The sequence below is a fragment of the Cebidichthys violaceus genome, unplaced genomic scaffold (genome assembly GCF_023349555.1).
Source record: "Cebidichthys violaceus isolate CVI_PGR_0920_01 unplaced genomic scaffold, fCebVio1.0.p SCAF_50, whole genome shotgun sequence".
NCBI classification, from domain to species: Eukaryota; Metazoa; Chordata; class Actinopteri; order Perciformes; family Stichaeidae; genus Cebidichthys; species Cebidichthys violaceus.
The window spans coordinates 201,149-223,408 of record NW_027176706.1 but is presented as its reverse complement, the minus strand read 5'-3'; the positions used below and the strand labels follow the sequence as shown (position 1 = coordinate 223,408).

The following is a 22,260-nucleotide window of genomic DNA, read 5'->3' as shown; positions in this document are numbered from 1 at the left end:
CACTCTTTTTTGATTTCCTCTCCTTGAACTTGCATGATCGTCCTCCCATCACGATCGTATGATCTCTGCCTGGAAGGGGAGCGCAAGGTATTACACCTGAAATGAAAATACATCCCTCGATCCACAATTCCTTTTTATCTCTTCTTCACTTGAGCACCTTCCAGCATTTATCTACTTTAACTGGCATATCTGTAAGAGGCAGGATGGCGGGTTGTCATGGCCTCAATCAGGCACAGTGAAGCACAGAGCCATCCTCTTACACTATCCTCCATTCCTGATGGTCATTGTCTCTTTATAGATACAGCTGGCACCCTGCGTATGTGTGTCATTAAGAACTGGGGGCTTTGCAGAGTTCGCCAGCTGGCCACATCGTATCTATCTGGCCCTGCTTTCTGCTGTGTGTTGCCAGCAACATCAACCCACTGCTTTGGAGCTTATAAAATCCACATGAATGTCAATCCATCAGCGTTTACCAGCAGAACTTGTCCCCACGGTGTTGTTAGCAGCATGGCTCCAGGTAGACCAGCACTGGATGTTGACGCTTTCAGGGAAGATCCACTTATGCTGGGAATGATTGGGAATATTAACATATTTATCATTGTGACTAAGGGAGGGGAAGTGTGGGTGAGTAATATGATTCTGACGTGACCAAAAAAAAGGAAATACAAATACGTTAATAAGGCATGGAAGAGGAAAAGATGTAATCATTTAAGACAACTTTAATGCGCATGATAATTCAATACCAAGTGAAGATTTTTGAACATTTTTCATCCTAAATAAAAACATGTGAATGGAGAGCGGTTGCTGCAGCTCACGGTCATTTATCATTCCAGTGCTGCCACTCGATGGTAGAGTGAAGGAGTGCACATCAGTGACTCCCAATGCAGAAATGATGCGTTCATCTTGTAAAACAAGAGCTATATTTGACATCTTTATTAGTGTTTCTTGTACATTTTCAAATTTTTATTTTTGTCACAAGTGTCAATAAAGTTGTCATCAACCTGTTGTTGAAACATTGCTTCACCTGCATTGATCTATTCCTGATTGAAAAGTCCAAACTGGCCTGACCGATCCTGCTAAAACTCTGTGTGAAAAACTCAGCGGTCGTTTTAGGGCAAACGTCGGCCAAGAGACACATCTGTTAAATGATGTGTTTCTTCTGTGAGATTAATCTGGTGGATTGCTTGTCACTTTCCTGAGCTTCAAGGTCCTCGGAAGGCTGAGTAGGTGAAATGAAGCGTCGCTAAATTTCCTCAAAGTGGAAGATTTCCAAGGGCTTGCCATCAGTGACAGAGTGTTGTGAAGTGGATTGACATTTTCAAAAGGCCACCGCGGCCATTTTGCCAATGAAAGACAAAAATCAGACGGACGTCACGCTGTGACTGAAACAAGTGTATTGCTTGCCTTTTGACTATTGGTTGTCAGATGAAGTTAAATTGGTTAAACTGTTACATCACTCAATGCCGCCTGAGCAGGGTGTGACTCTGTGCTAGCCTTGATGTACAGGAGAGGGCAGCAAAGTCAAGACAGCTGCTCGTTGAGCGCCTTGCCGGTGATACTTCAGATGGTGAGGAACCTCATCAGCCTGCAGAGAGGATGTAATATCAGCTCTAAGGGTGATTGAAATCAATCGTTTATTTCAGAGGTCTCCTTCCTTGAACTGAGGTGTTGAACTTACATTTTGTACAACTGTGACCTGTGAAGCAACACGAAAAGTCAAGGGACTTGGTTTCATTCTCTTCAGACTATAAATGTCTGTATTAAACTTCATGGCAATCCACCAAGATAACAAGATATTTCCCTCTGGACCACTGGCTACAAATTGTGTCTTCATTGAAACTAAGGCACCAACTGAGACTTACGTCTTTCTATATTTGCTTTGGTTTAACACAATGACACATAATGTAGCCATCTCCGGTAATATACAACACGTTTTTGTGTATAGTTGCAAACAAACAATTTGACATTCTTGTGAAATCACTGACACGCTAACTTATGACTCTTGAGCTACAGTACATAGGCTGGTGTCATCCAGCATTCGTAGCTATACCTACAAAAAAAGAAATGATGTGCCGTGATTTGTAAATATCCCAAGAAATGTATGTAATAATGTAATAATGAACGAGGACGTTTAAAGACAGCTAAATCACACACTGGGCGGGGGGGAGGGGAGGTGGACGGATCCAACAAACAGAGATCTTTCAGCCAGGAGGCCGCTGTCCATTCCACAGGGGAAAAGAGAAGTCAATGTTGATGTTCTTGTCACGTAACTTGTCTACTTCAATAACGGCACTTCCGTGGTTATTTTAACGCAAGCAACAATCTATGCCTAAACCTAACTGAGTTTCCTGTGAAGACGGAATTTACCGCGCGCATGTAACGCTGCGGAAATTCGCACGTGTTGCTGGCTTTGAAAAACGAGGAGAAACCTCTCGTAGGATATCGTGCGAACCGTAGTTTGAGGATACGTTGTCACGATAACCTTTGACCTTATAATATCTCCGCATCGTGCTTATGGCTCATCGATTGCTGACACACAGTGTAGTCTCTGTGTCGGTCACTGAAGAAGTGTCTTCTTTATGAAGACAAGAAGTCGTGGTGAGAGAAATGGCAGATCATCAAGGCAATCAAGCACCTTCGAATTCACCACGTCAAGCAAGATTTGACAAAACACTTGAAATGTAAAGCTGAGGTTATCCTCTACTTGACTTCTACTCCTGACATGGTACTATTAAGCGGACACAGTTTATATCGTTATTAAACAAACTTACAACACAACTGCTTCATCGTGGAAATGATGCATTCCCATATACAATTCAGGACAAGTTCCATACTCTCTGAAACCTCTCAGCTTCTCCTCTTGTGATCTTTCTCCATCCCATCCTCCTCCTCTTGTTCTGTGACTATATTGGCATCTGGTGTCTACTTCCTCACACTGGTGTTCTGTGTCTGGTTATGTTTCTGTGCAATGCCGTAGGGCACGTGGGCAGCGACGGTGCCCATCTCAGCCGCGCCCTCCACGTGGAACATCTGATCGTCAAAGTAGATGTGAGGCCTGATCTTCTCCAGCATGGGGCCCTTGGGTGCCCCCGCGAGGAACAAGGCCTCGTCGATCTCCAAGCCCCAGGCCCTGAGCGTCTTCAGCGCCCGGATGCCAGAGCTGGCTGCGCTACGAGCTGTGACCAGGTATGTTCGGATGGGACAGTCCAGGCGCTGGCCTTTGGCGTAAAACTTTTTCTGGAGCTTCCCCAGTGCTTCCAGGAAGCCCTTCAGGGGACCCTGTCCCGGAGGAAGAAAACGATTGTGATGAAGCGAAGCTGGAGAGATCTCACAGAAGTTTGTGAAATAGTTACGAAATGCAATCTAGTGGTTTTCTGTACAGGGACATAAATTGTCCGTTTTTATTTCGTCTCAACCGGAGCATCTTTTTTTTTGGGGGGGGGGGGGGTTTTGAGGAAAACTTACATTTTAGCAACGAAACCATTTAGTAAAATCATAGCTGGGCTTAAAATAACGACATACGGTTTAATCGATAGCCAACTAAACAAACTTTAGGTTTAGGCAAAAAAACAACACTTAGTTTGGTTTAGGAAAACCTTCATGGCTGTTAGGTTTAGGTAACAAAACCACAACAACGCTTTGGGACGCGTGGCGTCGACTTCCATGGTTGGAAGTTCTGTGGATGCGTTTAATTTGTGTGTCCACCACAAAAAAGCATCCCATACTGACTTTCCATTGGCAGCGTTGTCGTCCAGAGCGACACAAAAAAAGAAAAGAACAATACATGCCCATGTACGAAACCAATAGATTGCATTTTGTAGACTAGCTAATGATCTGCTATGACTCTGGACTGGTTCTCTTGTGTTCTGTTGTTGTGTATTTTAGATATTGCATCATTAGTTACTTTGTCATGCAACCTCCGTATGTGCATGTAGCACAAGCATACTTTTATTGAATTAGCACCAATTTAGCACCATTTTGTTGCACCAGCTGTCTGACTCCCAATACAAACACATGTATCACATCGTGTTTCATAATTTATCCATAAAATGATTAATGAACAGTTAATGAAACAGATTGTATATGGAGAACACAATCATTTATAGGTGATTTGGTCTGCACAGAAATGGCAATTCAAGGCTACGATGGAAATTAGGGTTTACACATTTTTAAATCTTTCCTATGAAATCCAATCTGTACTGATTATATCTATGATTACTGAGCATAAATTAATAAAATATAGGTATGGTGTCAGCACATTATCTACAATGTCCAAACAGACCTCCTGTGAAAACGACTCACATGATCCAATAGCGTGTCCTCGTTGTCCCTCTCATGCTCGAAGAACTTGTCCAGCCCGTGTGCCTTGAAGATGCGCTCCGATTCGTCAGAGAAGAGGACGGCGTCCCCATCAAATGCCACCCTCAGCTGGGACTCCGACACCTCTGTCAGATTCTCTGTCATGAACATGGTGGCTGCTGCGATGCCTGAACATAAACACAGAGAGAGAGAGAGAGAGAGAGAGAGATCAGGAACAACAGATTCAACAATAGATTCATTAAAGGAAGTGGTGGGGTTTACGGTTTACTTCACTCCGATGCACTTCACATGATTTCACTTCACTTAACCTTTGCTTTACTTCACTTTGAATTAAACCTATAAATTCATTGAATCCTGCGGACAATCACATGCTTGATGAGAATCAAGTGAACAGAGACATGACTCGTTAAGATACAGTACAACTAGCCTTCACTGCACTTCATCACTTCATTTGCTGATGGAACAAATCAGGAACAGCTGTAGTGCTTTATGGCCGTCAGCTCACAGAAAGTCTTAACAAATGGCTTCACGGCTAATTAAGACCTTTTAAGGAAAATGTCAAGGACGCTTCCTTTGCTTGAATCATTGTGTGTTTGTGTGTGTGTGTGTGTGTGTGTGTGTGTGTGTGTGTGTGTGTGTGTGTGTGTGTGTGTGTGCCCCCCACAGAGTCACTTGCATTAGTGACATCAAGCGTGTTAGTCACATGAAGAATGTCTCCTTGAGAGGTATGTGGTCCCGCTGGGTTCAATCAGCACTCCAGTTAATTTCCCCTCAGCCCTCATACACACATTACAGTGTGACACAGTAGATACATTATGTTATTTTCTGATTCTCATTACTAGAAAATCTTTTGTAAAACAAGCTCAAACAAATCTTCTTTTCCAATTAGTTAGAAACGGGTTTCATCGTTCATTCTGGATTCGCTTTCCTTTCGGTTTGAATCCCTATTCGCGTCCGCTTGGTCCGCTCTATTTCTGTGTTTGCTCTTTCCTTTTCGACAGCAGTAATAATGCGGCATGAAATGTGCCGCACTGAACAAATATAATCCTTCAGAAGCGGTTGTCACCTCAAGTCCCGCGAATTTCACGTCACCATATTCTGTTTCCAGCGTCTCTCTACGGCGTGTTGCTGTAACATCTTGTGTTTCTTTGGCACACGAGCGGTTCCGCGCTTTCAAATACCGACGCATATTCAGAGCCGCGGCCAGAACAATTGGGAAGTGATGACACGCAGGAATCCATCAAGGAAACACAAAGAGCGGGGAAATCATCACTATAATGGTTTATGGTAATGCCACTGCAGCGTCGGAGTAGATGTCAGTCACTGTAGTGTCGACTACTGCAGCTCGCCGCTTGTGTGTAATTTAATAGCACCATACTTCTTTCCATTTAAAGTTTAAAGGCAGTATTTTCATGCATACAAGGGGTTGAATCTGAGCCAGGTCATTCAACAATGATCAAACAGTAATTATAACCCATTCATGCAAGATTCGTAGAGCCGTGAGATACGTTCAGGTATCAGAATCTGCAGGAAAAGTTGGTATCTGAACATCTCTCGTCGACGGGCAACCACCACAAACCCCAGGAAGCTAGAATAGTCGAGCAAATAACCCTCCATATAACCACAACTTTGTTTTGTAGTATAGATTAAACAAACAACATATAACGTGTTCAGCAGTGAGACTTACAGGGGCTGGTATAGTCTGCTAGTTGTTTCCACCTGTTTCCAGTCTTTATTCTAAGCTACTCTAACTGGAGGATCATCATATTATACAGACACATATCTATCTTCTATAAAAGCACTTCTAAGAAAGTGCTTTTGCACTTTTCCTAAAATACTGAATTATTAAAGACAATTTTCTTTTATTTATGGAGAGGAACAAATAGGAGACTGCCTAAGAAATAGTTTGTATAAACATGTTTACGTACTTGTATATCATGAATTTAAATAACATCAACATAACAACATCACATATTCATTTAGCAGAATAATATATCACTGAGACAGAAGGATATATTTGAAAACAAGTTCAGACATGTAATTAATCATGTAAACTTCATGGTGAAGTACTTTTTTACTCCCAAATTGGCTCTTTGAAGTCTCATAAATATTGCTAAAATCAACATGCATAAATAACTATTCGTTTTCTATATCAATACTATTTCCTGATTGGTGCAATGTGTTAAAAATGTTAATGCCCAAAATTGTTCTACTTTCAGTCATATTATTTTTTAGCTTTGCTCTACTGTAGATCAGCACCTTTTATTAAAAAGTGACAGAAACCATATCAAATCAGACTTCCTCATCTATGTGTGTGTGTGTGTGTGTGTGTGTGTGTGTGCGTGTGTGTGTGTGGGCTCACCCTCAGCCAGCGCCTCCCTGACTTTGTCGGCGTCAGCAGACAGGTAGAGGTTGGTGTGCCAGGCCTTCAGGTAGCCAATAGGACTGCTTCCCCCCGTCATACAAAACCTCTCAATAAACAAGTCTGGAGACAAGAGCAACACACAGCAACACGCTTTTAAGTGTCAGTCCATCATTTAAGAGCCAACATCCAGTTTACATTGGCAGCATTACAGACCTATTAAAATATTGACACATGTATTTATTTGTATTTTTACAAACCATCAGATACAGAAACAAAGTGACGGAAACAAAAACAGAAACGTCCTTATTTCTGCTGGGAGCTGTAGCTTTTAATTGGTCACAATTTCAGCAGTCACAGGGAGAGGGGCAGATAGGGGTGAGAGGATAAACTTACAACCACTTAAAATGTGGAGCGGGTCCAAAGAGGGGGCTGACTAGAAGGAAGGGGTGGGGGGGTGAGAGTGGACCGGACTGGCGGTAGAGTGTCTGCTCGCATTTTGGCTGAGGCAGCCTCTCAATTCGCTGTTGAGGACTGATCCAAACAGCAGCGGAGAGACGATATGTGGAGAACGAGAGCAGACTGATATTGGTGTCATTAGAGCCGTGATTACGGAGCCGTTCAGGTAAAATGAGCTGATATTTCTAATAATAAAGGGCACAGGAGTAAAGTAATAACACTGACGTTGGGATGGGCGATGTGATAGAATGAGAAGAGTTGAAGGTTGTATAGAATGAGGATAGACGACGCCTGTGATAGATGGAGATATAGTCAGAGAGAAGGTTAGCGTGGGTGGGAGATTGATGTGCTGGATATGAAAAGAGAGACGGCAAGGTTGAGGCTTTTTATCTGAAGAGGCACTCGGCAGGAAACTTGTCTCGGACTTATTCCACATTAAAAGGGCTCTCCAGCAATTTAGTTTTGCTCGTCCATAAAGATGAGGGACTTGGTAGAGATATTTTATACAATAATGGTCAGAATTGATGCAGCAGAAACTGAGATATCTAGACTTTTAGTCCTCAGTATGAGTCACACACAACAACAGCTGGATCCTTCCCAAACTGCAACCAATAGGCTATTTTCAATAGACCATCCCTTACATGCTGGGTTTTACTACATACAGGCAAAGAAACTTTATGTTGCTTTTTAGATTATGGTTTACAATGTGCGCTTCCATTGTTGTAGACAGCTGTTTCTTCATGAAGTCGGGGTTTTTAAGCAGGAACTTCCGACTTTGCGGAGTTCCATTGCACTTTTTCCAGAGTTGTCTCGAACACAGAGTAGTACTAATCCAGGCTGGTCTCATCCAGCATTCGTAGCAATGCCTACAGAAATGTAATTATGTGATGTTTTGGTATGTTATCGGCGTAATCGGAACAATGGAACGTGAGATTGGCCGGAGAATCGGAGCAGCTGGGGCGGTATTGCAGTCGCTTTACCGCACCGTTGTGACGAAAAGAGAGCTGAGCCGCAAGGCAAAGCTCTCTATCTACCGGGCAATCTTGGTTCCTACCCTCACCTATGGTCATGTGGACTGGGTCATGACCGAAAGAATTAGATCGCTGGTACAAGTGGCCGAAAATGGGTTTCCTCAGGAGTGTGGCTGGCATCTCCCTTAGAGATAGGGTGAGTAGTTCGGTCATCCGTGAGGGACTCGGAGTAGAGCCGCTGCTCCTTTGCGTGGAAAGGATCCACTTGAGGTGGTTCGGGCATCTGGTGAGGATGCCACCTGGACACCTCCCTAGGGAGGTGTTCCAGGCACGACCAGCTGGGAGGAGACCCCGAGGAAGGCCCAGAACCAGGTGGAGGGATATCTCCTCAGGATCCCCCACTCAGAGCTGCCGGGAAAGGGAAGTTTGGGGGTCCCCTGCTGGAGCTGTTGCCCCCGCGACCCGATCCCGGATAAGCGGTTGAAGATGAGAGATGAGATGAGATCGGCGTAATCATGTACGAGGAAGCATAAAGACCACTGAAGCGCAGACAGGGTGGAGGTGGATGGGTCCAAACAACCGGGGATCTGCTGTTTCTCCCCCATGTGAAACGAGAAGTCAACGAAGAGATTTCTGTTACGTAACTTTTGAACTTTTGAATTATATCGTACTGAGGATACGTTGACTGATCATGGCTAATAAAATCTTTTTATGTATGACCATTTTAACTGTGAATAGAGCTGATTAAGTCATTAAGCTGTACCTGCTGACAACTTTAGGCAACTATCATGGATCTGTGATGTGAGCGGCGTATCTGTGCAGCAGTGTGGGAATTGCTGTTTGCATGAGTTAACGGGTAGAATTAACCACTCCGGACCAGATGTTGGTTTGTGAAGCACAGCTTTGTAGTTTCCAACTGACAGAGGATTGAGACAAAGAGGTGTGGCGGCGTGTGGGTGGAGGTCTTTATGGAAATGCTAATGTGGACAACAACAAAGGATGTTCTGTTGGTATAAATAAATGCTGCCTGCCCAAATTAAATTTTGAAGTCAGGCCGGAAACTGGTGGGAAATGGTCTTTTTATGATGAATCAAATGTAAAGTATTCATCTTGTCATAGTTCAAGGAGTTTTTTAGTATGAAAGTCCTCTCCTCTTGTGTCTCGTTTTGTTTTACTTCCTGTCTTTGTGATAGTCTGCCCTGATTTGTTCCACCTGTGTCTAATCAACCTGTCCCCCTTGTGTACACTTAGTCTGTGTGATTTCCCTCTGCAGTGTCGGCGTTTGTTTCTTGTGTTCCTCGTGTCCTACCGGTTAGTCCTCAGTGGGTTTTCTTTGTATTGCTGCAGCCTTCACCCTCGGCGTTTGTTTCCTGTCTCTTTTGAGTTTTGCTACCAGCTTATTGTTGCTTAAGCTCGCCTTTTGCTCATTTTCATCCATAAAAATGTCTGGTTTGACTGGTTTTTTTTTTTTTACAAATAGACATTATACTAAAGTGATTGAGCTTGGCTGGCTTTGCACACTAGGTGTATGGTTCCTTTTTGAGAAACTTTGAGAATGCATACACAGCAAAGTGCAATTCACTAAAAGCTCTAATATTCAAAATGTTTTGCTATTTTGCCTTCATCAGAGTGGTAACAGTTTCCCCCACTGCCATTTAATTTAATCACATACTATAAAATCGTTGTGGGTTGTACCATTAGCCATCGACTCTGTCTAGACGAATGCCCAAGACTCTTCTATCCTGATGGATTCCGTGTTTCTGATGTCAAAACTCTATTAGCAGAAAAGCAAAGTTATGTAGTGCAGTTTTAAAAGAACTAAGACTTGTGGATACAAAGACAGGCAGCTACAACATGACTCATGAACAGGCTGAGGGGAGATGGAGATGGAGACTAAAAAAAACCCCGGGAGAAACAGAGTTCAAAGAACCGACTGTCCTCTACATATTTTTTTTGAATGGTTTATTTAGCTTTGTAGTCTGACCATGGTGAGTTTGGCCCCTACATTTCGCTGCACCGCATCACTTCAAACCTCCCAAGCGTCCTCCTGCCTACAAGACTGGCGTGGGAGCGTGGGAGTCCCTCAATGGAAAAAACAAAAATCCTCACCATTGATGTCTTTGTGTCTTTTTTTTTCTTTCTTTTTTTTCCCCCTTTGCAAAACTGTCTTCATATCATCTATCTTTGTATGATTTATTTGCTTGTTCAGTAGATCTGAAACATGGTAATAGGAAAGCAGGAAATCGGCAGGGCTTCACATCAAAGAATGAGCAGCTTCGTTGCGCAGTTTTAACACTTTACAATCACAGCAGTTTAGCTGCATGTCCTTGTGGGATGTTATGCATATAGTAGCCATGTATGAGGTGAATGTCGTGACTCTAATTTTTGATTTCCACAGGGAACGATCATATCGCCTCGTGACATCTCAATTACAGCACCTGCTAGTCATCTTGGCCCATGGGTCCTCCTATGTTGCATTCATGCAAATCAGATGAATAAAATAACTTATCACCGTCACAAGACAAAGCGCTCAAAAGCAGCAGACTCACTAGATCTGCTTCAAGAGGTGATTGGGTCATTTCACATAGGTCAAGCTCTTTTGGCAAATCTACATTCTCTGTGAAGGCAGCTCACTCGTGGAATGCTCTGCCACCACATATACGCACACAAAACATGTACACAACATTCAAACACAGCCTTAAGGAATGGCTTGTTGCCAATCAGGTGTGCAAGCATTGATGTACTCTCTGTCCTGCCTGCTTGTTTTGCCTATATGTGCATTTGTCTTGTTCAGTGTTGCTATCTTCCATGTTTGATGTGTGTTCTGTGTCTCAGTGTTATATATGTGCTTGTACTGTGGGTGGGTTTGTTCTGCTCTGCTCTAGTGTCGTACACTTTTCTTTTGCTTACATGTTTATTGGTTTTGTCTATACGTTACTGTCTATCTATGAATTCTAATTCCATTTTATTTGAAATTTTGTAATTTTTAGGCTGCCTTCGAACATCTGGCCGGGGACAGCAGATGAAAACCGGCCTCTCTGGCTAACTCTGGCTCACCTAGTGACAGTTTCACTGTCGATTGGTGTGCATTGTCCCTGCAAAATAAATAAACAAATAAATAAAAAAATAAATAAAGAGAGCGTTCCCACCTGCTTCAAGACCCTCACCGTTGCCCCTTAATCTAAAAAGTCTGTTGTGTTAGTCTAAATGACTACAACTGTGTGTGTGTGTGTGTGTGTGTGTGTGTGTGTGTGTGTGTGTTTGTGTGTGTGTGTGTTTGTGTGTGTGTGTGTGTGTGTGTGAAGTGGGTGAAGTGATTTGAGAAACTGTTGCTCCTGCACATCAAAAGCAACATTTGAGTCATCCTGGACCCTCAGCAGTTTGCATACTGAGCCAGCAGATAAACAGAACATGCTGTTTCCACTGCTCTCCACTCAGCTTTTTATACATCTCCATAACAGCAGCTACATCCGAATGTTGTTTGTTGGTTTCAGCTTAGCATTGGATACGATCTCCCCCCATGAAACTGATCGTCAAATGTATCGCTGCTCCGGGCTTCACTCTGTACTTCAGATTGGCAGCCAAACCTCCTCCACTCTGGTGTTGAACACCGGAGACCCCCACAGGGTCCCCCACAGGCCCCCTCCTGTTCAAGCTGTACACCCACGACTGCTGCCCCCCCCCCCCCCCCCCCGACATGAAGCGCACTCTGCTGTGTTAAGTTTGCAGACGACACCACCGTCATCGGCCGGATTACAGTGGTGCTTAGACAACGACGTACTGCTCAACGTCAGCAGAACCAAGGAGGGCTCTACTGCCAGTGGTTAAAACTGCCCAGAACATTACAGTTACCCAGACACTGAGCGTCAGTGGTATTGGTGACAAGAGGTGCCTGTGCAGAGGCACCTCACAGAGTCTGTGCTCTCGCTGCAGGTGATAGTTAGGGCAACTATTAGGGCTTTTTTAAGACTTCATGCAGCTGGCAGCTTGCTTCTCTCCGGCTGACCCGACATTCTCCTGCTGCTGCAGCTTCGCTTCTCTCCTGTTACTTTTGTTGCTTTCATTTTTTTTTTGTGTTTTTTTTTTTTTTTTACACACACACACACACACACACACACACACACACACACACACACACACACACACACACACACACACACACACATTCTCCACTCATGAATCACACACACCACTGATTTCCTTACTCCATGCGTTAAACATTTTAATTTGGTTTCATTTGTGGGAATAAAGCTAGTTTTGTTAAATGTTCATATTGGTGAATCTCCCTTTTTTTGTTATGGCCTGCAGGCACTAATGCTTGTCATTTACAGCCATACCGTAACTATATAGTTGTCCTCAGTCGTCAAAATGCAAGGAGAGAAACTTTATACCTCATCCTGCAACTGTTAAAAATAGGAAGCAGGTGATGACAGATAAATTAGTTTTTGAATGTTTGTCTGACGTGCCCCCATTCAGTTTCAAAAGGTGAAAGGCTAAGGAGCAAGTACATGTTTCTCTCTTCATCATTTTTATGATTCGTGTCACATGTCGAGACACTTGGTTGACACAACATGTTTAACAAACTTTTCATCCCTGAGACATCAGAGCCCATGTTTTCCTGTCGCGCTGTAGGAAAGGTTGGTAAAATTGGTAAGGCCCCTCACGCAGAGAGCCACCAGCGAGATCTAACATGGAAGCATCTGGGAGGCAGCGTGCAGCTTTGGTGGCTCCACTTGGGCCTGTTTTTGTTTGGGGCCTCTTGGATTAGTTTTACAATCCCGAAGGACATAAACTCACCCCGGCCTGAACAGGAAGTGGTCTGTGAGGAAGATGGGTCTGAGGGTCTGAGATTTCCCTGGGAAGGAGCCTTTCAGTCAGCTGTTCACACACTTTTGTTTTTTGTATCAGCTCCAGAATCCTGTCTCATTATGTCGATGTCTTAACATCTTAAGGCTTTCAGACACAGGGGGCGTTTTTTTTCATGAGATTAATTCAGACGTCAGTATTTTTTTTTAAACTGTTGTTTTTGTCATGAATACAAATTTTACGCAGTAAAAAAGCAACTTGTTTTTTTTAGGGGGAGGTCAATGTTTCTGATTCAACCAATCACATTGTTCGGAACGGACATATTCAAAAGGTGCGCTATAGTGTTCAACAATATGGAGGCTCAGTAGTCCGAACCAAGATGTCAAACTTTATTACTTCTTTCAACCTTCACAAAGACAGCGCTGAGCAGACACACTCATTTTCTTCTGACCTTTCACAATAAAAGCGCCAGACTAAAACACTGCGTAGCTGTTTACCAGAGTGAACTTAAGTTCACTCAAAGCATTTCACTAAACATAAACTCACTAAAATGGCTCACAGTACTTTATGCTTACCTCAGACAGGCTGTGAAATCTTTTCAATCTCTTATTGAAAAAGTGCTGCAATTGTCGCATTTTGGTGTAGTTATTTTTTCACAGTGTGTAAATCAGTTTTTTTTTACATTTTCTCTCACATATTGTCCCATTTACATGTGCAGTTCCATAGGGAGTGAGATAATGATCTGATATCTTACTGACCTATCAATGGGCTGTTACCCCACAACAGGAAGCTATTTAAAGCCACTGCTCTGCCTGCCACGTCGTATCATTCGATAGCGAGTGAGGGCCACATCTTTATGATCTTCTCTCTGTGCGACTTACTGTGATGGTTGATGGTGTTGATGAGCCGGATTCCTACGTGGGCATGGTTATACGTCACCAAAACGATGTCAAACAGCTCTTCACTTTGTGGGTACAGCTCCCGCAGACGAGCGTTCACCGTCTCCAGAGCCTGTCAGCATACGGCAACAGTCAGCTAAGAAGCTGGACAGCACAACATTTAAATACTCAAGTCTGCAGATTAATCTCTGCGCTGCACGTGTTACGCCCGCGAGCGCATGTCTGTGTGACGTTAACCTTGACGAAGGGGAAGGCGGGTCCAGGGGCGAAGGGTTCGTTCTCGTGTTCGATTTGGTATCTCAGATACTCCTCCACCCCTTTCTGCTCGAACACCTTCTGCTCCCGCTCGGTCCGGAACAAGACCCGGGACGAAACCGCAACGGTCACGGCGTTCACGGGCTTTGGCTAAAAAAAATCCAAAAAAAAATCAGAAGAAGATAGATAATGGTATGATAAAGGATGAGCGAGCAGTAATGACACATTGAGACGATGACGGGAAAACACAGTGGGAAGAGAGGTGACAAAGGCCTGCGGGGCAAATTTGACCCTGAAACTAATCTCCTTTTTACAACTACATGTGTAAATAGTCGCTGTTACGAGAGGCCTCGTGTCATTAAAACTTTATTTGGATGCAGTTAAAGGAATTATTCGAGCTCTTTGCATCACAATACGTGCTAAAAACCATGTGATCCATTTCACTTTCTGTCACGCCTGTTATCTGTCCTAATGCCGTTACTTTACAACGTCAACAAACTGTATGAACGGAGATCTATGGTGAGTGGAGTGGTGTCGTCTCTAATCATGGGGTTAAGAAGTACTTTGTATGTTTGGCTCAACATGTTCTCACTCCCAACTCCTCAAATAACACGGCTTGGTCAGTTCCCCTTGGCGTCTGACACCTATGCATGTAGTTAAATTGTTTGTTTTACTTAGTTTGTGGACTTATTTCAAGCCCTATCATGATGGTTTTTCCTCAATCTAAAAAAGGTGGTTTTGTTGCAATTCTCAATGTTGAACTACGACCATAGTTTGACACGCTGGGCTAGAAGTGCGTTAGAAAGTGACGAGTGTGTCCATGAACTCTAATGAACATTACAGTCGCCTCATGTTGCCTACAGAGTTAACGCTCGGGTGCCAGTTCCCAAAAGGGGGGGGGGGGGGGGGGGGGGGCTGCATTCTTCTGGGGGCAGCGGGCATTAATGGCCACAGTTGGCAGCTGAACTTAGATGATGCCTGGTTGTTGGGTAGAGCATTGAGGGGGCAGAGGGGGCTGACTTAAAGGACAATAATGTGCTTGTGAAAGTCTGCGTGTGAGGCCTCTACCAAGTGCACACAAGTTTGCCTAAATGTGTGTTTGAATGTGCTGTACAGTGTGTCACATATGAGTTCAAGTATCTTTTGTTTGGCTCTAAATCAAGCACGTTGCCTGTAGTAATGAAATGATAAGATATATCTAATAATAGAAACAATGTAGACTTAATTTCATTGCTGGGTAATACTTTACTGGAAAAAATAAGAAATGAGTGCAGTGCAAAAAAAGGCAAAAGCACATAACAGATGATTCCTGATTTTGAGTCAATATGTGTCTACGTCCAGTTTGTGTGTGTGTGTGTGTGTGTGTGTGTGTGTTTGTGCAGTGGGGCAGAAATCTGTGTAATAAAACACATGCATGTTTGTGTCCATGCCCCGATGGCTGCGTGCCGGTAAATAGGCCACATGCTGGACAGGGGGAATTATTCACTGTCCCTCTATTGGGCATTATCACAACACCGCTGCCTGCTGACAAGTCACCTACTTACCTGCTAACACACACACACACACAGGATTAATCATGACGCACATCTAAATCAGATTAAAAGTAAAATTTGATGGGATGATAACGCTCATATACATGCTTACTGTAAACAGTTGGAGCGTCGTCTTATGTCATACATTCTTTCGCGTTTGCAGTTGGCTGTGAGGCACACATTTGTTTTGAATATCCACAGTAGACTCAATCAATTTGATTATGGAGCAACATATATGACACTAAGCTTTTGCCACACAAAGACGCACATCGCCCTCCTGCAGGCTTTGCCTTCATGTGACAATCTATCCAAACACAGGCGTATGTAAAAGAATAATGTACAAATAGTACTTCATGTAGTCAGAAAAAACTGCTTTATACGTGGGAATCATTGATAACAATACAAACAACTGGGTTCACTTTCTGAAATGAGGCTAGTTAGCATAGTTAGCAAACACAAAATAAGTGTGTTAACAATGGCTCCTCCCAGATGCCTTAAAATGCAAACGGTACATAACCAATGCTATGTGAGCTAGAGACTAGCGAGGCAGCATCTCTGTAGCCTCTGAACATGGCTCAGGCTGAGTTAGCAGCTAACAGTTCTAACAGCTCTAACAGAGCTAACAGAGCTAACATAGCTAACATAGCTAACTTGCTTGAAGGGGAACCTGAGGGTGGTTGCTAGCTTTCGCGATGATGCCGTGAGTTAGTCAGCTATAACCAGTGTGCGAAATACAAGGGGGGAGGGGGTCCGAGATCCCTTGATTGACAATTGAGACCCCCTGAAAGCCTCAATAGCAAAATTGCGGGGGTCTCTAAAATGCCTTTTAAAAGTTTAATGCCCAGCAGTTTTCATTATTATAAGGGCATACAATGTATTCATGAATATGAATAGTGAGTGTGAGAGACGATTTTCCGCCGTAAATGACACAGACACTCAGAGATGCAACAGGTTGCGCGAAGCGAGCCTGTCTTCTCGGCTTTTTGTGGACCTAAATGGACCCCCATTGGACAAATTTGATCCAGTGCCTTTCGTGAGAACCTGGAATCAAAGCCGGACATCGTCTCTCCTCTTTGTGGACACCAGGACGGCACTGAGAAGAAGCCGAGCCAAGGTCCGTGTCGGAGTTGGTGTTGGACGACGCGTCCCCCAGAATGCCACTGGTTATTTCGCACACTGGCTGTAACCGTCGAATGAGAGCAGTGCGTGCATTACACAAAAGTTTGGAGAATTCTTTTTTTTAAATGTCTTTATTTTCAGTATAATATGTTAACTAATATATAATTTATTTTTTTTAAAAACAGTAGCATGAGAACACAAATCAACGAGTCGTATCGCTCCGTGGCTGAAGTGATGAGAACACAGCTCTCTGGTGCATTAGCTCAGTCCAGCCTGTTACCATCCAGTACAATATGAATCAACATGACAGCACACGTGACGATGCATCGGGTCAGGTGGTTGGTTAGTAGGGTGGGTGTGTCCGTGATCATGCAGGCACATTGACATCCATCACAGAGGAGGTTAAGAGAAGGGGAGAAAGGCAGCGGTGACGGTCATTAGGTAACCTCACGGTGATGGGACATACTTACAAAAAACACGCCTCCCTCCACCTTCCGGGCTCGTCTCCCTGTCACCTTAGCAGAATGACAGTTTGTTTTTATTTATTCAGAGAACACTTATTTACAACTAAGCTTCATTGACAATCCCTCCAATCCCATAACCACTCAAATATACAGTATCTGAATTATTGACCTGTATAGAATCTTTTATTTTTACATAACTGACCTGTATGAAGACAGACAGTTGACATAGAACACATAATGTGCCGTGTAGTTTTCAGCGTATAAAGTGCTGAATTCAAAATTCTGAGCATATTTACGTGTTGGAGCCATTTTCATTATGTGTCTGTATATGAAGTAATGTGTGTTCACTTGTTGTAATTCCTCTTTTTTTGCACAGTAGGTGGTACGTGGAGTATATGGTTAAATATAAATAGGTGAATCAGTAATCACAGAGCAGGTGTGTTGTTTACCGCAAGACGTTTTTTAACCGTCATCTGCAGCCGTGGTGCGTATCGTAAGTCGTGTGTTTTGCTTGCATATGCACGTTTTTATTGATATAAGTTCACAGAGAAACTTGGATAACAACAGAGAGGGAGTGTGACTTCACTCTCTGCTCAGTTTAGACATTACTCCACTATATCTCACATAGTTGTTTGCTGCTATTATCAATGCACCTTCAAGTCTCTTTAATTAAGAGTACTGCTCACGCACAGTACTGCAGATGGACGAGACCTTTGATGCAGCTTTTCCCTTAGAGTCGGTTTACTCTACTCTATGAATAACGTGTCACACAGTCCGGGTGTGATCCCAGAGGCCAGTTCTTTGCTGTGATCTGATACTGGTAGTGTTAACAGCCTGCCCTCTCGGTTAGTCTCTTACCAACTGGGAATGCATCGATCACAAGGCTCCTCTGCAAGGGGAACCCGCAGTTATCATAATCATCTCCTACGTATTGATTATACAAGTAGATCTAATTAAACCCGACTGGGAATGAAGACTAACCTTGTTAGTTTATTTTATGTTGGACCTGTGAAGTACAGCAACATAAAGCTGAAAAATAAGGACATATGTGGTTGAACCTTCCCCTTCTTCTCTTCACCACCCTGGATATTAATCTTGTCAGAGCTCTGCCAGATCAGCAGGTCTGGTGTTTGTGCATAACCCAGATCCATGAGTCATCTGTGTAAGCATTGTACATCTGAGGCTGTGAGACATCCCTGCCATCCATCTGAGATTCTAAAAGACGAAAGTGCTCTCTTATGTTTCAGATAACAGACTGAAACATAAAAGAGGGGGAAGCAGTGGAGAAAATAAACAGGTTAAAGTGTGAGCAGAGAGTGACGGGGGGGGTAGCGGTGGGGGGGTGGGGGGGCTGATATTTATAGATAAGTAAAAGGCCAGTGATGATGCAGTCTATTCAGGCCTTGGCAGATATGGGTACACAGGAGGGTGACTGTGACTCTGCCAGTAACAGCAATGCTAATGTGTCTTATAGAGAAAACCTGAATAGAGCGTGTTTTATAAGATTCAATAGATATTTGTCAATACAACTCCTTCATTAGTGTCAACATGTTTTTATCCTCATATTTCTGAAGGAAGCCTTTTAAAATGTCCATAATAGTACTTGTGATACCATGAAGGAAGATGGAACTGTTGTCAAGACAAAGTAAAGCTAAATAACAATAAAGTTAAAGCTTCTCTATATGAAAATCAGAGCATTAATGTAGCAGCAGTGAAGATATAGCGGAGTAACGTCGACCTGAGCAGAGAATGAAGTCGTTCTCCCTCTTTGTGTGTTGTAATACGAGCGTCTCTGTGCTTTGTTGATGTAGCCACGTCGGCCAATGCGCGCTATTTTGGAGCATGATAGTGCATGTGAGCAGCTCATGGCCGCCAGTCTGCACCGCGCTGTTGCAGCCCGATAAGCTCTGTCAGCACTGTTACCGTTGTCAGCACTGCTAGCTGCGAGACCCCGCCGGCTCTATGGCCCAATGCAGAAGATCGGCAGAAGATCTGGGTAACTTTATACGTGGAAGTCAAACTTTTTTTTTTTGCTTCATGCGCCACAGAGCAACGTCATAGGAATGAATTTGGCCCCGCCTCCAACACTGTATCCAGTTCTCTTTATAAATCCATGATATAAACACTTTACATTTTTGCGCTTGTGTGTTTGTTTTTTGAAAAGAAAAAAAAAGCAACATTCTTTTCTTTCCACTCATTCTATTAATTACTTTGTTGTTGACCTACAGAGTACTTTCCCCTTCATGGACCTCACTTTTAATGTAGGTTAGACAAAAGGTGGCTAATTTAATTAGACTTAATTAAATTAAATATGAATGCTACTTAATTACATTGACCTGGCTGCTCAATGTTAATTAAAATTATGAAAATGAAAATACAGAAGTAGTGAATTAATGTCTTTCTTTTTTAATTAATGAAGCCTTTGAGTTGTTGAGTAAAAACTCCCTTTACTAAATCAACGTAACAGCTTCCATTTTTATCCCATATTATCCATGAACATGAAAAGAAAAATGCTTCATGAGGTGAATTTCATCAATCAAACTTTCCAAAATGATGAGTGAATGAATAATACGTAACGACTAAATGTGTCTTTGCTCGAATAGAAATACTAAGCCAAAGTGTGTTGTTCCATTTAATTAGTGTATATCAGCCTACAATTAAACATATGTGCAGACTTTAGAAAAAAACTGGAGATTTAATGTAAAAAAAACAAAAGCTTGGAAAGTATCATTTTTTTTTTTAAATACAGTATGCATCAAGCTAAAAAACATCAGGCTTAACGTGGTGATATTAATGGGACTTTGGACTAACATGAACATCATCTCTGCCTTCATTATGCTCAGTTACAACCGTCATATTGCCATGTAATTCTACATGCAGTGGCTGTCTGCACCGTCCATTAGGCCGTATCTTTTTTACAGTCGTGTCCAGCAGTAATATTTGGATGGATAGTTGAGCAGTATAACTGTCATGCAATGGATGTTTACCACTGTCGCCGCACTAATCCTCAAGCAGCAGAGATTACTCATATTTTAACGACTTTCAGCTTCAGTGCCTTGTCCTCACTTTGCTCAGCACTTTGCTCACTCTTTGTTGTTTTTCTATTTTTACTTTTCTCTCACACTTTGTCACTCATCTGTTTAGTTTTATGAACATAGTTGCAATAAATCTGCTCAGCATGCTGTCCCCTGAATCCCTGGAAACGCTGGTGTGTCCTGTACAGTATGTTGACGTCCTGCAATGCGATAAACAACACTGAATGTCAGCTGGGATTCATATTAACCTTTGCAAACTGGACTTCCACTTCTCAGAAGTAAATCTGCCAGAAAACCATGGACCCACCGGTGGCTTAAAAACTCAATTTAGCTAAACGGAAAGTAGTGAAATTGTTCACATTATAAATTACAGTAAGCTAAATTAGATTTAAAGTCAATTTCACTGAAAAACATCTGACGAGTCAGTTAAAAAAACCGTAAGATCCAGTCCTATAGAACACTGCACAGAACAGCATTCAGTCATTTACATGCAAAATATAGAATTTATATATTTGTATTAATCTGCTATGAGTTTAGTGTCATACTCTTATTTCGAAATACAGACTGAATTCATTACTTTTATGACGAATATTGTAATTAATAAAAAAAAATTAAGGATACAAAATGTAGGTTAGCTTGTTAGCCGAGCCTCTAAAATCATGAATTTCATGTTCTTTAATGTGCTCTGAAGAAAGTGAATGATCACAAAAAACTTAATTTCTGTGGCTCCTCTGCTCATGCATCTCTTAGTTTCTTTCTTTTTTTTTTTACTTTTAGATTCCATACGGTATGTGTCTGCCATTCCATTCATAATTTAGAAGAGATGTTCCACACGAACCCCTCTGTCCTCAAAGAACTCAAAACACTCAACTTATCTGACCCGCCTAGCCCCATTTATGAGCTACACTGTAAGCTGCACGTGGGCGACGTAAACATCTGACTTTAAAATGACTAGCTAGGGACTAGCTAGGGCATGAAGTACAATGATAGAAGAGTGAAGGACAGAAGTCTCTTGGAAAGGAATTTGTTTTCCAGTAAAGAGAGCTGGACATTCCAGACAGAGACACAGGTGGAAGGACATTTACGACTGGTCAGTGAGACTTACTGGTTTTGTCGTGGTGGTGAGGCCCAAGTGGTCCTGACCAAACTCTTCTTTCACCTCCCATGATCCTCTGCTGTCCCCGTTGGACGAAGGGGAAACTGTGAGCTCCTTGACCTGTCCGCTCATCACCTGCACAGGGTCCAGACTCATCGTCACCATAGAGAATCACCCTCTCTCTGGTCCCAAGGGCGCCCCTCCAACCTCTCCTGACTCCTCGACCTTTGATGAAGACACGATCTTCTCCTCCTGCAAAGTCAACGAGCAAAATGTCCCGCTGCAGTCCCTGGCATTTATCGAGATAGTCCCATTGATGACGGCCTCGCTACAGTAGTTTGCTGAAGTGTGAAGCGTTCACTCTTCTGTCTCCTCTTCACTTGCCTTTATTCTTTTTTTTTTTCGCCCCCTCAAGAGGATTATTGCTCACTGCGTCCAGAGGACATGCAAGAGGTTTGCTGCTCCACCGTCACTCATTCATAAGCACTGTCCTACACACACTGTCACACGTGCAGTCTGTCCTATATGGAAGGCTGTGCAGCAGTCCATCTGCTGCTCTCTCTGAATGTCTCTCTCTCTTTCCCCGCTCAGTGACCCCCCCCCCCCCACACACACACACACACACACACACTACCCTCCCTCCCTCCCCTCCCTTCCCTCTCTGTCACACTCTCTCTGCTCCCTGGCTTCGCTCATTGCCCCTCTGTCCTCCCACTGGCCAATGACAGCCCTGCTTCCTTATTCAGCATGGCTCCGCCCCCCCCCCCACACACACACACACACACACACACACACACACACACACACACACACACACACACACACACACACACCCTCGCTGTCCCTTGTTGATGGTGCAATTTGCCCAAGAGGCTCACGGGACACATAAGTACTCAGCAAAAAATAGCCTTCGTGATGAGGCAGTTAATCTCTTTTTTTTTT

General features: G+C 43.1%; 1 protein-coding gene across 2 annotated transcripts; it reads right to left on the bottom strand.

Annotated features, from left to right (window-relative positions):
• Positions 1–918: 918 nt before the first annotated feature.
• Positions 919–21,895, bottom strand: nt5c1aa (5'-nucleotidase, cytosolic IAa). 2 transcript variants are annotated; one of them, XM_068731269.1, is made up of 7 exons: positions 21,328–21,895; positions 17,194–17,238; positions 14,055–14,222; positions 13,800–13,929; positions 6,683–6,805; positions 4,303–4,487; positions 919–3,279 (listed from the first exon to the last, which is right to left on the bottom strand). In XM_068731269.1, the coding sequence occupies exons 1-7, from the start codon at positions 21,481–21,483 to the stop codon at positions 2,923–2,925; spliced, it is 1,164 nt and encodes a 387-aa protein (XP_068587370.1). In that variant the 5' UTR covers positions 21,484–21,895; the 3' UTR covers positions 919–2,922. The 2 variants fall into 2 exon arrangements, with proteins under 2 accessions (XP_068587370.1, XP_068587371.1); XM_068731270.1 differs by lacking the exon at positions 17,194–17,238.
• Between the last annotated feature and the right edge of the window lie 365 nt (positions 21,896–22,260).